This window comes from Salmo trutta, chromosome 26 (genome assembly GCF_901001165.1).
Source record: "Salmo trutta chromosome 26, fSalTru1.1, whole genome shotgun sequence".
Classification (NCBI taxonomy): Eukaryota; Metazoa; Chordata; class Actinopteri; order Salmoniformes; family Salmonidae; genus Salmo; species Salmo trutta.
The window spans coordinates 13,128,145-13,144,797 of NC_042982.1; the positions used below are offsets into that span (position 1 = coordinate 13,128,145).

Genomic DNA, 16,653 nt, shown 5'->3' on the forward strand with positions numbered 1-16,653 from the left:
ACTCCTTCCTGCAATGAGAACCAGCTGGAGTTCACAGTTTAGCACAACAACAAAAAGTAAAGAAGAGGGAGAAAAGAGAGCGTGAGTATCCCAGTCTACAAATCACTCACATAAATAAGACACACATGCATATTAATTGCACAAAAATACATACACACACATATTTGTTTTACTATCTTAGTGGGGACCAAACAATTGATTCCCATTCAAAATCCTATTTTCCCTAACCCATAAACTTTAACCTAACCATTAACCTAACCCTAAACTTAACCCCAAACCCCAAACCCCAAACCCCTAACCTAACCCTAACTTCTAACCCTAGCCCCTAAGTCTAAAATAGCCTTTTTCATTGTGGGGCCCGCCGAAATGTCCCCCGAATATATTTCTTGTGAGGATAGAAAAACACCAAAAAAACACCCACCCAAAAAACACACACACACACACACACACACACACACAGTATAGGTCTATGCCAAGTTTCAACTACGAACAAATAGTTGCACCTCGCCCAATATTTTCATTTGAAGACATCTGGAGACATCTGGAGTACATTGTACTGGGAAAGTGTGTTTGGTCGGGGAATAACTTATGGCTTTTTGTCTTTCTTTTGTTTACCGTAGACTGAAGTCATCCTCCCGGTTTGCTCCCTCCCTCACCCCGTTTCTTACTTCATGTCTCTCTTTCTGCCTCTCTTTGCCTCTGTCTCTCTCTCTCTTTGCCTCTCTCTCTCTATGCCTCTCTGAGATTCACATTCACAACTAATCAGGCAGGAAACACGTTGTTTAAACACTACTAAAATATTGCACAGCACAGTTTAAGAGACTAATGTAAACATTCTGCACAGCACTCCATGTTTGGCAACGGAGACCTTCGAATGAAACAATGACAATATAGGAGTTATAGCTTGGGAGTCATGTTTGTTAGCCCAATGTTGATGTTGGCGGCAGGAGTGTGTGTGTGTGTGTGTGTGTGTGTGTGTGTGTGTGTGTGTATGTGATGAGTACGCCCTTCAGCCAGAGCAGCACCATTAGAACAGCATACAGCTCGAGCTTGAGGGCAAACTGTCAGGGCACCAATCACAGCCAATCAAAACAACCAGGAGGAGCCGCCTCAGAGCTGGCCAATAACACATATACCAGTCCTCACTCACAGACTCCTCCTTCATACACACTCCTCCCTAAAACCCACTCCCACTGTTTGGCTGGCAGACACAAACACAGCGGCGCTAGAAAACGCATTGTAAAGCGCCAAGAAACCTGTACTGAGGAGAAAGCTGCATCTGTCAGCATCCAATGCCAAGTCCAACCATCCCTGCATCTTAAGGTGTATTGTCTTGTACAGTGTGAGGCACTGTGGGCTTCAGATATACATTCAAATCCAATAAATAGTATTAGCTTTATTCATTATCCTTATCAACACAAAACAGCAACTATAAATGTCTGTAGACTAGCCGCAAGGACTCTATCCTCTCTCCCCCTCAGATACCCATCTCTCTCGCTCTCTCTATCTAAAAGGTGTGTGTGTGTATTAGTGGTATCTTCTCTATCTCTCTCTCTCCTCTCTCAATCGATCTCCTCCTCCTCTCTCGTGTGTCTGTGTCTGAGGCTGCAGGAGGGAGTTGCAGCAGTGGCCTGTCCCTTTAAGAGTGTCTCTCTGAGAGTTGGACCTGCTCCATGGGTGGGAGGGAGAACGACGAGCGAGAGAGACAGAGAGAGAACGAGAGAGAGAGAGAGAGAGAGAGAGAGAGAGAGAGAGAGAGAGAGAGAGAGAACGAGAGAGAGAGAGAGAGAGAGAGAGAGAGAGAGAGAGAGATAGAGACAAGCTGCAGCCGTGAGCTGGGAAAGCGACAGTCCTCTCCCACTGTGCGTCCCTGGCCAGCATTACCGTAAGCCATCCAGACACACAGCTAGTGGGGAAACATACCACCCCGTATGGCAGTGTCTCCACATGCAACATGGGATTGGGCTGGCTTAGGGGTTGGGTATTATTGTGTGACAGTGTGCATAAGCAACCTGTCTCTCTCTCTCTCTCTACATCTCTCACTCTCTCTCCCTCTATCTGAATGTCTCCCTTTCTCTCCCTGTATCTCTCTGTGCATCTGTTATACAAACTGTGACATGTCGAATACCTCTGTTCTTACACCCTTTTCTAAGATTTTCTCTCCTCTGTGACTTAATCAACCTTCTTCCTATTTCCATCTCTGTCAGTCTGACCTATATCCCTCCTTTGCATCTCTCCAGCACCTCCTCCTCCTCCTCGTTCACCTTGCTCCAGCCACAGATACACAAGCCTGGAATCAGAGCACTAGATTACAGCTACATGGGCTTTCTTTTCTCTCTCAGTCACGGTGCACATAAACCTCTGCGATATTAACAACAGGAATCAGAGAAGTAGAGCAGGCAGGAGGGAGTGTGTGTCTGTGTGTGTGTGTGTGTGTGTGTGTGTGTGTGTGTGTGTGTGTGTGTGTGTGTGTGTGTGTGTGTGTGTGTGTGTGTGTGTGTGTGTGTGTGTGTGTGTCAGAGAAAGTGAAGTAAAAAGATAGAAAAACAAGACCAGTATGCAGTTATGAGAGAAACCAAACGGGAGAATGACAAAACAAAGATGAGAAAGAGGTGTGTGTGTGTGTGTGTGTGTCTGCGTGTGTGTGTGTGTGTGTGTGTGTCTGTGTGTGCATTAGTGGTTGGAGGTAAACGATGGCAAACATATGGAGAAAGAGAGAAAGACAATTTGTATTGTTTATTATCTATTTCACTTGCTTTGGCAATGTAAACATATGTTCCCATGCCAATAAAGCTCCTTAAATTGAAATTGAATTGAAACTGAATTGTGAGAGAGAGGAGGAGTGGGAGGATAGGCAACAGGAAAAACGGGAGACAGATAGTGGTGAAACAGCCTAATAAAACTAGGATGGACTCTAGCATAGTAAATCATCAGTAAAACATTAGAGTTGTGCCACCACACATAAACACACAGCATTGAGGCCATTCACAGTGGAACATCAGAGTACACACACAAAGATAGTGAATTTAGAGATAAACCATCCTAAATTAATTTGAGAGGGACAGAATTTCAATTTGACTATGGAAAATACGTATTCCTGTTCAAGACTTTGGAAACAGTGTTTGAAACAAAACCACTCCATATAGGGCACTCCACATAGGGCTTCTCGAGTGACGCAGCAGTCTAAGGCACTGCGCCGCAGTGTTGTCACGTCAATACAACTTGGGGTTCGATCCCAGGCTGTGTCATTAACGGCCGTGAACGGGAGTCCCATAGGGCGGCACGTAATTGTCCCAGCATTGTCCGGGTTAGGGGAGGGTTTGGCCGGGGAGGCTTTACTTGGCTCATCGCTCTCTAGCAACTCCTCCTGGCGAGCCGGGCGCCTGCAGGCTGACTTCGGTTGTCAGCTGAATGGTGTTTCCCCCAACACAATGGTGCAGGTGTTAAGAAGGTTCGGGCGGTTTCGATGACTCAACCTTCGCCTCTCCAAAGCCCGTTGGGGAGTTGCAGCGATGTGACAAGATTGTAATCACAAAATTGGGGTAAAAATAAAACAACATTTAAAAAAACACTCCACATGCACACTAGGTTAGTAGAACATCAGTCTAGTTCATTCAGTAATGGTAAGTCTGTAGACGAACAACAGAGTTGACTGAGTTTATTACCGTTACTGAGGTAATATAGTTATTATCTCAGTAAAGTATCATGGTCTCCCACAGTTAGAAAAGCCTGACGGCAGGGCAGGGAGCAGGGAAAACGTTTATCAAAGCAAATGAGAAATAGACCAACTAGCCGTGGTCAGGGGTAAGCAGCCGCCACACTGTGAGAGACAGCTAATGCTTAGATTCTACTGGAGATCAGGGAGTGTTGCAGGAACGTTCCCCCGGCCATGGCAAAAATGATTTACTGAGGGACTGGTGAGGGACAAAACGTCTATTCTGTAAAAACAGGAACCTTCTTTATGATGTTACCTGCATTCTATTTTTTTTGTGTGTTTATTTATTTAATTTTTTAATAGATCACATACACACTGTGCTGCCTCAGGATGATCCAATTTCCGGGGCCTCTCGGACACTAAATGTAAATACTGAGCGACCCAGAGCAAGAAAAGAGTCGACTTGTCCCCACGACAACCGTCTGTTTCCGCTCCCCCCTCTCTCCATTCCACATATCCAACCCCCCCCCTCCCTCCACCCCTTCTCTCTCTGTGTGTGTGTGGTTGTGGAAAGAGGGAGCGGAACCAAGCCCACATAAACAGGGGCAGCAGTGTTTTGACTGCTTTCTGACCCTGGGAGAAGAGGTCGGCCCCACTTCATTCCAGGGATACGCAACTCTGGGGTCAGCGGTCCTTCCTGTCGATGTCACATTAGCCATAGTTCATTTGATACAGAGAAACCCCTGAGGAGAGGACAGGCCAGAACTGTATCAGAACACTGCTAATACATCACCATCTGTAGTCTGTACTGGAAACACTGAACAAATACAACATTGACGCTCTGGTGGTTACAGTACAGTATGAAGGCCTATACTGTGTACTGGAACGGGATGGTTATGCATATTATAATGAGTGTGGGCTGTGTGCTGGTGCGTGGGTGGGTGTGTGTGTGTGAAAGCTGATGTGGAGAGACAGCTGGAACAGAGGCTGTCATGTGTAAAGGCAGTCTTCAGCCTGACGGACTGACACTCTCTCTAACCAGCACAGACTTCCTGTCTGCCTGGGACGGTCTCCTCTCTACCCCCCACCAACCCTGTTTATCCTCAGTTCACCAGCACTGGGTCTTATTCATTAGGCACCAAAGGGAAGAAAACAGGATGAAACAGGGAGGGAATACCTGAACTTGTCCAATATGAAATGCAAATTGTCATTTTGCGTAAAAATAATTGCTTGCGGGTGTGTCGTTATGAATATAACCCAGCTCTCTCCACCATTGTCACAATGCTAACTAGATGTTGACCGATTATGATTTTTCAACGCCGATACCGATGTCGATTATTGGAGGCCCAAAAACCCCGACGCCGATTAACCAGCCGATTTGTTCATTTTTTTATTTGTAATAATGACAATTACAACAATAGTGAATATACACTTATTTTAACTTAATATAATACATCAATAAAATCAATTTAGCCTCAAATAAATAATGAAACATGTTCAATTTGGTTTAAATAATGCAAAAACAAAGTGTTGGAGAAGAAAGTAAAAGTGCAATATGTGCCATGTAAAAAAAGCTAACGTTTAAGTTCCTTGCTCAGAACATGAGAACATATGAAAGCTGGTGGTTCCTTTTAACATGAGTCTTCAATATTCCCAGGTAAGAAGTTTTAGGTTGTAGTTATTATAGGAATTATAGGACTTTTTCTCTCTATACGATTTGTATTTCATATACCTTTGACTATTGGATGTTCTTATAGGCACTTTAGTATTGCCAGTGTAACAGTATAGCTTCCGTCCCTCTCCTCGCTCCTACCTGGGCTCGAACCAGGAACACATCGACAACAGCCACCCTCGAAGCAGCGTTACCCATGTAGAGCAAGGGAAACAACTACTCCAAGTCTCAGAGCGAGTGACGTTTGAAACGCTATTAGCGCGCACCCGGCTAACGAGCTAGCCATTTCACATCGGTTACACCAGCTTAATCTTGGGAGTTGATAGGCTTGAAGTCATAAACAGTGCAATGCATTGCGAAGGGCTGCTGGCAAACGCACAAAAGTGCTGTTTGAATGAACGCTTACGAGCCTGCTGGTGCCTACCACCACTCAGTCAGACTGCTCTATCAAATCATAGACTTAATTATAACATAATAACACACAGAAATACGAGCCTTAGGTCGAATCCGGAAACTATCATCTCGAAAACAAAACGTTTTTCCTGTCAGTGCAATACGGAACCGTTCCGTATTTTATCTAACTGGTGGCATCCCTAAGTCTAAATATTCCTGTCACATTGAACAACCTTCAATGTTATGTCATAATTACGTAAAATTCTGGCAAATTAGTTCGCAACGAGCCAGGCGGCCCAAACTGATTCATATACCCTGACTGCGTGCAATGAACGCAAAATTACACAATTTCACCTGGTTAATATTGCCTGCTAACCTGGATTTCTTTTAGCTAAATATGCAGGTTTAAAAATATATACTTCTGTGTATTGATTTTAAGAAAGGCATTGATGTTTATGGTTAGGTACAGTCGTGCAATGATTGTGCTTTTTTCGCAAATGCGCTTTTGTTAAATCATCCCCCGTTTGGCGAAGTCGGCTGTCTTTGTTAGGAAGAAATAGTCTTCACAGTTCGCAACGAGCCAGGCGGCCCAAACTGCTGCATATACCCTGACTCTGTTTGCAAGAGAAGTGACACATTTTCCCTAGTTAAAAGAAATACATGTTAGCAGGCAATATTAACTAAATATGCAGGTTTAAAAATATATACTTGTGTATTGATTTTAAGAAAGGCATTGATGTTTATGGTTGGAGCAACGTGTACCTAAGCGATTATATGCAACGCAGGACAGGCTAGATAAACTAGTAATATCATCAGTCATGTGTAGTTAACTAGTGATTATGATTGATTGATTGTTTTTTATAAGATAAGTTTAATGCTAGCTAGCAACTTACCTTGGCTTGTTACTGCATTCGCGTAACAGGCAGGCTCCTCGTGGAGTGCAATGTAAAGCAGGTGGTTAGAGCGTTGGTGTCACGTCCTGGCCAGTATAAGGGTTAATTGTTATTGTAGTTTGGTCAGGATGTGGCAGTGGGTATTTGTTTTATGTGGTTCGGGGTGGTGTTTTGGTAGAAGGGCGTTTGATTTAGTATTTCCGGGTTTTTGGTTTATGGTCTATGTTTATGTATTTCTATGTGTAGTCTAGTGAGTGTGTTTCTATGGTTGGTTAATTGGGGTTGGGACTCTCAATTGAAGGCAGGTGTTTTCTCTTTGCCTTTGATTGAGAGTCCTATATATTACGGTGTGTTTGTCATTTGTGGGAGATTGTTCAGTGTATAGCGTCAAGCCTTACAGGACTGTTTATTGTCGGTGTGTTTCTTTTTGTATACGTGTTTATTTTGGGGTTGCCTTCTTTCCTTATAATAAAGAAGATGAGTATACATTTCCCTGCTGCGTTTTGGTCTCATCACTACGACAACTGTGACAGTTGGACTAGTTAACCGTAAGGTTGCAATATTGAATCCCCGAGCTGACAAGATAAAAAGCTGTCATTCTGCCCCTGAACAAGGCAGTTAACCCACCGTTCCTGGGCCGTCATTGAAAATAAGAATGTGTTCTTAACTGACTTGCCGAGTTAAATAAAAAATAAATAATAATAATAATAAAATCGGCCAAATCGGCGTCCAAAAATACCGATTTCCGATTGTTATGAAAACTTGAAATCGGCCATAATTAATCGGCCATTCCGATTAATCGGTCGACCTCTAATGCTAACTACTGCCTGTAGCACCACCATCCATCACATAGCACCACTCTCTCACCCATCATTGTGCAACTAAACATTGTTTCTCCTCAATCCCGACCATATATCATTCCACCGTCACACTTATCTACAGGACCTTTCCAGCCCTCTCTCTTTCCCTGTCTCTCTCTTTCCCTGTCTCTCTCTTTCCTGGTCTCTCTCTTTCCCTGTCTCTCTCTCTTTCCCTGTCTCTCTCTCTTTCCCTGTCTCTCTCTTTCCCTGTCTCTCTCTCCATCCCTGTCTCTCTCTCCATCCCTGTCTCTCTCTCATCCCTGTCTCTCTCTCCATCCCTGTCTCTCTCTCCATCCCTGTCTCTCTCCCCATTCCCTCTCATAGTTCATTCAGCAGACAGTTTCTGTCATTCCACATCTACATTCATGTCACTTAGGCCATGCCGTAATTCAATCACCCTCCAACACAGTAACGTGGAGCATGCATGCTTTGTGTCGGCTGTGATGGCAGTGTGGGCGACAGCCAGGACTGTGGACTCTGATGCACGGTAGATTTTACTGATACATAACCTCTGATACAACACAAACACATCACACGCGCACACACACACACACACACACACACACACACACACACACACACACACACACACACACACACACACACACACACACACACACATCTGCCCTCTACACACACACACACACACACACACACACACACACAATCTTACCCCCCACCCCCCACCCACACTTCCAAACAGCGGTGACCCGGATGACCCGCAGTGGTGGAAAAAGTACCCAATTGTCATACTTGGGTAAAAGTAAAGATACCTTAATAGAAAACGACTCAAGTAAAAGTCACCCAGTAAAATACTACTTGAGTAAAAGTCTAAAAGTATTTGGTTTTAAATATACTTAAGTATTGAATGTAAATGTAATTGCTAAAATGTATATAAGTATAAATCATTTCAAATTCCCTATATTAAGCAATCAAGATGGCACCATTTTCTTGTTTTTTAAATGTACGGATAGCCAGGGGCACACTCCAACACTCAGACATAATTTACGAATGAAGCATTTGTGTTTAGTGAGTCCGCAATATCAGAGGCAGTAGGGATGACCAGGGATGTTCTCTTGATAAGTGCCTGAATTGGACCACTTTCCTGTCCTGCTAGCCATGCAAAATGTAACGAGTACTTTTGGGTGTCAGGGAAAATGTATGGAGTAAAAAGTACATTATTTTCTTTAGGAAAGTAGTGAAGTAAAAGTAAAAGTTGTCAAAAATATAAAAAAGTCAAGTAGTAAAGTCAAGTACCACGAAAAACTACTTAAGTAGTACTTTAAAATATGTTTTACTTAACTACTTTACACCTCTGATGACCCGGATGGGTGTGTGGGTCAGAACACACAGGGCATCTGTTATTGTGGTCAGATAGTTGATGTACCTCGGCATGGCAACAGACATAATTAGCTTTAAACAGGCTGCGACACAACCCACCATCAGTCCCTCCTGTGGCCCTAATGCAATTAGGAAGAAGAAGCCACAGGCCGAGGGGCTTCTGGGAAGACCACTGCTGAGAAGGTCCAAGGCCCAAACTCAATTAGACTGAACCACAGGCTGGTCAGAGAGTAAGTCAGTTAGTATAATGAGAGTGATGCCCTGCCTTGGTCTCTGACTGCCTGTCACTCACACTGCTCTGCTCTGTTGGTCTCTGGGATTCCTCAGCATATAAAGTACATGAATAAGATGCATCACCATGACAACAGGTGAGGTGGTGGGACTCTCTGGAAGTAGGTCCACAAACCCACTAATAGTACTGAACACAACAACGCAGTCATGGGAATACCTTTAAAGTTGTCACGTTATTTATTATTTATGGCCGTGGAGACACATTTCAAGCGCAAACAGCTAGCGTAAGGGAGGGCGCAAAAAAACAAACAAATGTTAAATGCATTAAGTCATAACGCTGAAAGGCATTAAATGTGCCTTATCAGTATTTGTCTTGTTTCTGCAGAGGCAGCATTTTTCTCTCCAGAAGATTAGTAACATTTACAGCTCAGAACTCTTCCTGAATCCTATTGTAATGTATGGCACAGTAAACAATGTCTTGCTATTCTGCGCGAACGTTGCAAAAAGAAATGTACACGTACATGTTATTTCTATCATTGCACCCACACTGCTCGCACGTGTCTGCGTGGCCAGGCGCTAAAATAGAACTTGGTTCTATTTGTGATGCTCGACGTGCTGCAAGTCCTGCCTCTCCCATCTCCTCATTGGATTTTAGGAGCATATACCCACGGGGGATTGAAAGATTAACTTAGGTCCACACTCCAGTCGGTTGCGGTAATGCACCTAAAGTTGTTAACCAACCGCCATATAAAGTCCAAAATAATAATAAGAAGAAGAAGCCTGAAGGAAGGAGGAGAGATGACTAGACACATATTCGGTTTACCATTTTATCTGTGGATTAATTGTCGGAGTAGAGGACCTTGTGCATTTCAGGTAAAATAACAATGTTTATATCCAACAACAAATGAACTAGCAAGAGCAAGCTAGCTAGCTTAATTTCCATAAATGTTTCATGACCTGTCCCCAAATTAATATAATTGGTTCAGAGTTTGTTTTGATATTTCAACCTGCGTGTCATCATCGCATCTGGTGTGGGTGGACAAAATCAACGTGTGCAGTCTGGTCAGCATGTAAGGCTACAGGTCAAAATAACCGTCTGCATGTGTATGTGGATGGGGTCGAGCTTCAGTGTGTGTGTGTGTGTGTGTGTGTGTGTGTGTGTGTGTGTGTGTGTGGACATGTGTGCATGCGTGCGTGGGATCTTCTGCTCTCTGTTTCCATTATATATACACATCATCGAAGAAGGGGTTGAGTGAGTGTGCCAACTGCCAAGGCCGAGTTGGAATTTCCATAGTGATTCCATAGCAGTGACTTTCCAGTTCTCAAACATACATTCACCCAGACCAGTACTACCAAGCATACATACTGCTAACGAGGAGAGAACACATTGACTTCCTATTACAGTCATTACTATTTAGTGACAACCAAATTTATCAAAGCATCTATCAGAATGCATTTGCAGTAAATATACAGCAGCATTGTCTAAGGAGTGTCATGTATTTACAGTAAAGATACAGCAGCAGTGTCTAAGGAGTGTCATGTATTTACAGTAAAGATACAGCAGCATTGTCTAAGGAGTGTCATGTGTTTACAGTAAAGATACAGCAGCAGTGTCTAAGGAGTGTCATGTGTTTACAGTAAAGATACAGCAGCAGTGTCTAAGGAGTGTCATGTATTTACAGTAAAGCTACAGCAGCATTGTCTAAGGAGTGTCATGTGTTTACAGTAAAGCTACAGCAGCATTGTCTAAGGAGTGTCATGTGTTTACAGTAAAGATACAGCAGCAGTGTCTAAGGAGTGTCATGTATTTACAGTAATGCTACAGCGGCATTGTCTAAGGAGTGTCATGTATTTACAGTAAAGATACAGCAGCAGTGTCTAAGGAGTGTCATGTGTTTACAGTAAAGATACAGCAGCAGTGTCTGAAGAGTGTCATGTGTTATCAGTAAAGGTACAGCAGCAGTGTCTAAGGAGTGTCATGTATTTACAGTAAAGCTACAGCAGCAGTGTCTAAGGAGTGTCATGTGTTTACAGTAAAGATACAGCAATAGTGTCTAAGGAGTGTCATGTATTTACAGTAAAGATACAGCAGCAGTGTCTAAGGAGTGTCATGTATTTACAGTAATGCTACAGCAGCATTGTCTAAGGAGTGTCATGTATTTACAGTAAAGATACAGCAGCAGTGTCTAAGGAGTGTCATGTGTTTACAGTAAAGATACAGCAGCAGTGTCTGAGGAGTGTCATGTTTTATCAGTAAAGATACAGCAACAGTGTCTAAGGAGTGTCATGTATTTACAGTAAAGCTACAGCAGCAGTGTCTAAGGAGTGTCATGTGTTTACAGTAAAGATACAGCAGCAGTGTCTAAGTAGTGTAATTTCATTTTCTGGCAACAAATCAACCTGCTTTCCCAACCTGCATCTCTGCCAAGTGATCTGAAAATGATGACTCATCAAGGACATCAATATCAAACAGGACAGGAGAAACTTGAGACCAACAATGATCCAGTATTGTATCTGCCTTTCGGATATGATCACTGAGAGAGACACGTGGACATGTCCCAAATGCCACCCTATTCCCTGTGTAGTGCACTACTTTTGACTGATTCAAATCAAGCTGTGTAGTGCTAGGGCAAAAACAAAAATGTGTACCCCTTTGGGTCCCCGGGACCAAATTGAGAACCACTGACATAGGGAATAGGGTGCTGATTTGGGATACACCCACAGTGAGACCTGTTAGGAGCACTGAGGTTTGGGAATAACAAGCTAAAGGGTAACGGTAATACGGTATATGTTTGTGATGTGAAGGTAAGACGTTCTATGCCAGGGACACAGAGACATATGGTGCAAGTAGAGCCTATGTGCCATGTCACCTTTTCTCATCTCATAGACCTGCTACAAAATCAGAACACTTTGACTTATCATCTGTGTGGTGGAATAAATCCTACCAAATGTTAGGGGCGGCAGGTAGCCTAGTGGTTAGAGCGTTGGGACAGTAACCAAAAGGTTGCTAGATCTAATCCCCGAGCTGCCCCTGAACAAGGCAGTTAACCCACTGTTCCTTGGCCAACATTGTAAATAAGAATTTGTTCTTAACTGACTTGACTTGTTAAATAAAGATAAATGTAATGTCCCTCCCAAACACACAGCTGTGCCCTCAGCTTAGTCACACTCCTCTGTCCCTCCCTTTCTTCACAGGCTAAGCTCTCAGCCAAGGGCCTCTGAGTGAAGATGAGATACACATGCCTGTGTGTGTGCTCCAAGACATGGAGATTAACAACAAAACACCTAAATCCCCCTGTGCCCTTGGAGGTGGGCAAAGAGAGAGAGTGGGCATGGCTGCCGTGGGCGGTCCAGCTGGTCCAGTGTGTTTGTAGGGGCTCCCTAAACAGCAGGACTATTGTAAAAACACAGCAGCCATGTGAAGACCTCTCACATGCTCTTATCTGCCCAGGCTAGATGTCAGCCACAGGCTCTCTAATTCACAAGGAGTCATTCAGACAAGAGCAAGTGTGCAGACAGCCCTTCTCAAACACACACTGCAGGAAATAACGTGTGAAAAACATTTCCCTTTTCTCAACATAAGAGAAGTGTTGCATTGCCAATCACTCAAACAAAAAGACAAAAACAGTCCCACTTTTCTCCTGTGTCTGCTTAACTTGGCTTTTGCTGCTACTTCTTCTTCTACTTCTGTGGTGGTAAGATGACTAAGATTCCTCCTTTTCTGCTATGAAAACATCCCTAAACATTTAATGTCGCACACGCGGCACATAAACAAACGTTAGGTCTTTTGGCATATCAACTGAGACTCTAATCTGCTCCATATGGGCGCGGGGGCTAATAGAGCTGCTAAGACTATGAGCTCTTGGAATAAGCCAGTAGACGCCCCATCAGTTTTGACAGCTGCTGAAATGGCTATGGCCAATAATAACCGAGGCTAATGCTATCGCTAACTACAGACACGCTAGAGCTAGGCTATTGACCTGTGTTCACAGCTACTGCAACACATCAGCCTATCCTACTCTAACCCCCCCCCCCGCCCCCAATCCCCCCAGCCACAAACACTCACCTTAGCTCGATGGCCTCCCCCATCTCAGCGCTCAAACTCATCTCAGACCAGTGAAAGCAGAAGAAGAGGCAGAGAGCAGTAGAAGAAGAAGTGGAGAGATGATGAAGATGATGATGATGGGTGTTCAAAAATGCGAAAAAGAGAACGCCCTGAGACTCGCAGCGGCAGCAGCAGCAGCGGAGGAGAATTATACTAACAGAACATGCGATGAAAATCTGCTTTGGGATCAGAGAGAGAGAGAGAGAGAGAGAGAGGGAGAGAGAGAGAGAGAGAGAGAGGGAGAGAGAGAGAGAGAACCACACCTCTTCTTAAGAGATTAACTTGGAGAGAAGGCAACCGACACATTCACACACACCCCTGTCGCTGTGTGTGTGTAAAGTGTACGTGTGTCTCTAACACACACACACACACTCCTGTCTGAATTGCCTGTGAGAGGGACGGTTCATTTTCAGCCTCTCCAAAACCTGTCCGAGAGGATGGGAGGATGAAGAGGACAGACAGAGAGACACAGAGAGGATGAGAATGAGAGAGGATGAGAGAGGAAAGAGTGAGAGGGGGGAGGAGCGGAGAGGTGATTAGGCTAGCGGTGATACAGTTTCATCCGTCCATCTGGGATGGGGGGTTTTCTGTGCCTGCAGCCTGCCTGGCCACACGTTCACCTCTGCCTGGGAGCCCCAAAGACAAGGAAGCAACTCTCTCTCTCTCTCTCTCTCTCTCTCTCTCTCTCTCTCGCTCTCTCAGCTGGAGAAGAGAGAGATAAAGGGAGAGAAAGAGGGAGCGAGAGATAGCTAGACCTATAAAAATAGACAGTGCGTGAGAGGAGGACAAAGAAAGAGAGATAGCTTCACAAAATGGGAGACAGCCAGAAAGAAAGTGTGTCCATCTGTGTTGTGTAATATAGAGAGATTAGCTTGATAATTCACTGTGGGCAAAGCGTACAGCGGTGGGCTGAGCTCTCCCATAAGCCTATTAATGGTATAGTTATTGAACACGATGACCTCACGGGCTGGATGGGAACACATACTGCTCAGATTCCTCCTTACGTAACAAAAATGGCTTCCAAAGAATTCAATCAACCAGTGTTTTACCATCACCATCACACCCTAATCATTCCCATGGTAACGCTAGCTCTGCTGTTCACCACTCACCAGAGCCCTGTTCTTGCTGTTGATTACACATAGAATTAGAATATAGTCATTATTTTTCTATGGAGCTAACTAGAGTGCACACCTAAACGAAACTATGAGTAATCTTCCCCTGTGGATTGCATTTAAATTAGGATTTAGATTACAGGATCTTTATGGTTTCCCAACTGTGTTGTTGTTCGGTTTTCCCATTGGATCATGGAGAAGACAAAAGCAGGCAACCGGCGGCCCGCGTGCCAAAACCGGCCTGTGAGTGATCATTTAAAAAAAATATTATATTATAAAAAATAAAAAAGAGACATATGTGATCGTGTCTCAATGTAATCAAGGTATATAATGATTCTTATTTTCAAATAAATCTATTTTTGGGCTTAGTTGTGGTCAATTTGCAGTATAAAAAATATTATAATTATGTTCCGACCCCCCGACCATCCACATCGACAAAAATCGTCTTGCGGCTGAATCTAGTTGTCTACCGCTGGAGTAGAGGTTTTACCCCAACAGAAATAGCCATGCAGCCTGGTGTGGTGTGGGGTGGTGTGGTGTGGTGTGGTGTGGGGTGGTGTGGTGTGGGGTGGTGTGTTGTGTTGTGGGGTGGTGTGGGGTGGTGTGGTGTGGGGTGGTGTGGGGTGGTGTGGTGTGGGGTGGTGTGGTGTGTTGTGGGGTGGTGTGGGGTGGTGTGGTGTGGGGTGGGGTGGTGTGGTGTGGGGTGGTGTGGGTGGTGTGGTGTGGGGTGGTGTGGTGTTGGGTGGTGTGGGGTGGTGTGGTGTGGGGTGGTGTGGGGTGGTGTGGGGTGGTGTGGTGTGGTGTGGGGTGGTGTGGTGTGGGGTGGTGTGGTGTGGTGTGGGGTGGTGTGGTGTGGGGTGGTGTGGGGTGGTGTGGTGTGGGGTGGTGTGGTGTGGTGTGGGGTGGTGTGGGGTGGTGTGGTGTGGTGTGGGGTGGTGTGGGGTGGTGTGGTGTGGTGTGGGGTGGTGTGTGTGGGGGTGGTGTGGGGTGGTGTGCTGTGCTGTGCTGAGCCCTAGGCACTGTGAACATTGATTGCTCAGTGTTGTTAATTGAATTTCTCATGACCCAAATGAGGGCCCACCAGTAGAGCTGGCTTGGTGTGTGTGTGTGTGTGTGTGTGTGTGTGTGTGTGTGTGTGTGTGTGTGTGTGTGTGTGTGTGTGTGTGTGTGTGTGTGTGTGTGTGTGTGTACATGTTTTCCTACATTATCAAGACCACAATGTCCTGACAAGCCACCAGAACATCCTGACAAGGTAGGAAAACAATACAAATTTGAAAGGTTTAGGGTTTGGGTTAGGTTTAGGAGTTAGGTTTAGCGTTAGAGGTTAGATTAGGGTTAAGGTTCGGTTAAGGGTTATGGAAAATTGGATTTTGAATGGAAACACATTTTTACTCCCCAAAAATTCACAAAAACAAAGCTGTGTGTGTGTACTCTGATGTTCCACTTTTGAGTGGCTTCAGTGCTACGTGTTTATGTGTGGTGGCTCAACGTGTAAACTCTAACGTTTTACTGATGTTTAACTATGCTAGAGTAAGCCAGGACCTGCGGTGGTAGACATATTCTTTCATGTCCATGAACCAACACACACGCGCAAGCGCTCCCACGCGAACACGCACTCACGAACAGTCGAAACAATTACGATCAAATAGCCTGCCTGTACAACACAGGAGGCTGCTGTCGGGAGGACGGCTCATAATAATGTCTGTTTGATGATTTGATACAATTCCACGCGGTCCGCTCCATCCATTATCATGATCCCGTCCTTCCCAATTAAGGTACCACCAACCCCCTGTGCTGTACAAACGCTCGATACTAAATAATTTGTGCTTGTTAAAAAAATATTACAGACTCACATGCACTACCATGCAAACCCACAATACACATCCCACTCTGCACAAACATGTTGAATCAACGTTGTTTTAACATAATTTGTCAAAATGCATGGAAAATGCATTGGATTTGAAAAAAAATCATCAACTGTTGTTTTGAGGGTGTAATTTTAACCACAGGATTATGTTATCATGGTAACCAATTTTTAACATAGACAAACATTTTATAAAATTTGTTGAATTTGTACCTTTGAAACAATGTCAGATCTCCAACATTATAAAAAAAATAAAAAAAATAAGCTGGGCAGTACCTCCTACTGGAGAATTGATTTATGTACAGCTATCCGTTTGATCTCCCATCCAGGGTTTTAACCAAGTCCAGTCCTACTTGACTTCCATATTTGTCACTGACTAATAGCAATGTGCTATCGTGAGAATGATTAGCAAAAGATTTCTTACTATAACTAGATTCACTGTTGCTATCAAAGGCAACAGTGAATCTAAAAGGTAGATTTAACAGAGCAAATGAAATGGAACCATCTTTTCTACGTCATGCATCAGC

General features: G+C 44.2%; 1 protein-coding gene across 2 annotated transcripts in view; it reads right to left on the reverse strand.

Annotated features, from left to right (window-relative positions):
- numbl (NUMB like endocytic adaptor protein) overlaps window positions 1-16,653 on the reverse strand; it is a 64,643-nt gene that overhangs the window by 24,601 nt on the left and 23,389 nt on the right. Inside the window, exon 1 of one of the 2 annotated variants that reach the window (XM_029714809.1) lies at window positions 13,112-13,371. The exons of the other annotated variant lie outside the window; for it this stretch is intronic. Within the exon in view, the coding sequence (XP_029570669.1) occupies window positions 13,112-13,152 (41 nt within the window). The 5' untranslated portion in view covers window positions 13,153-13,371. Of the gene's footprint in view, window positions 1-13,111; window positions 13,372-16,653 lie in introns of those variants that run through there. 2 annotated transcript variants of the gene reach the window in all.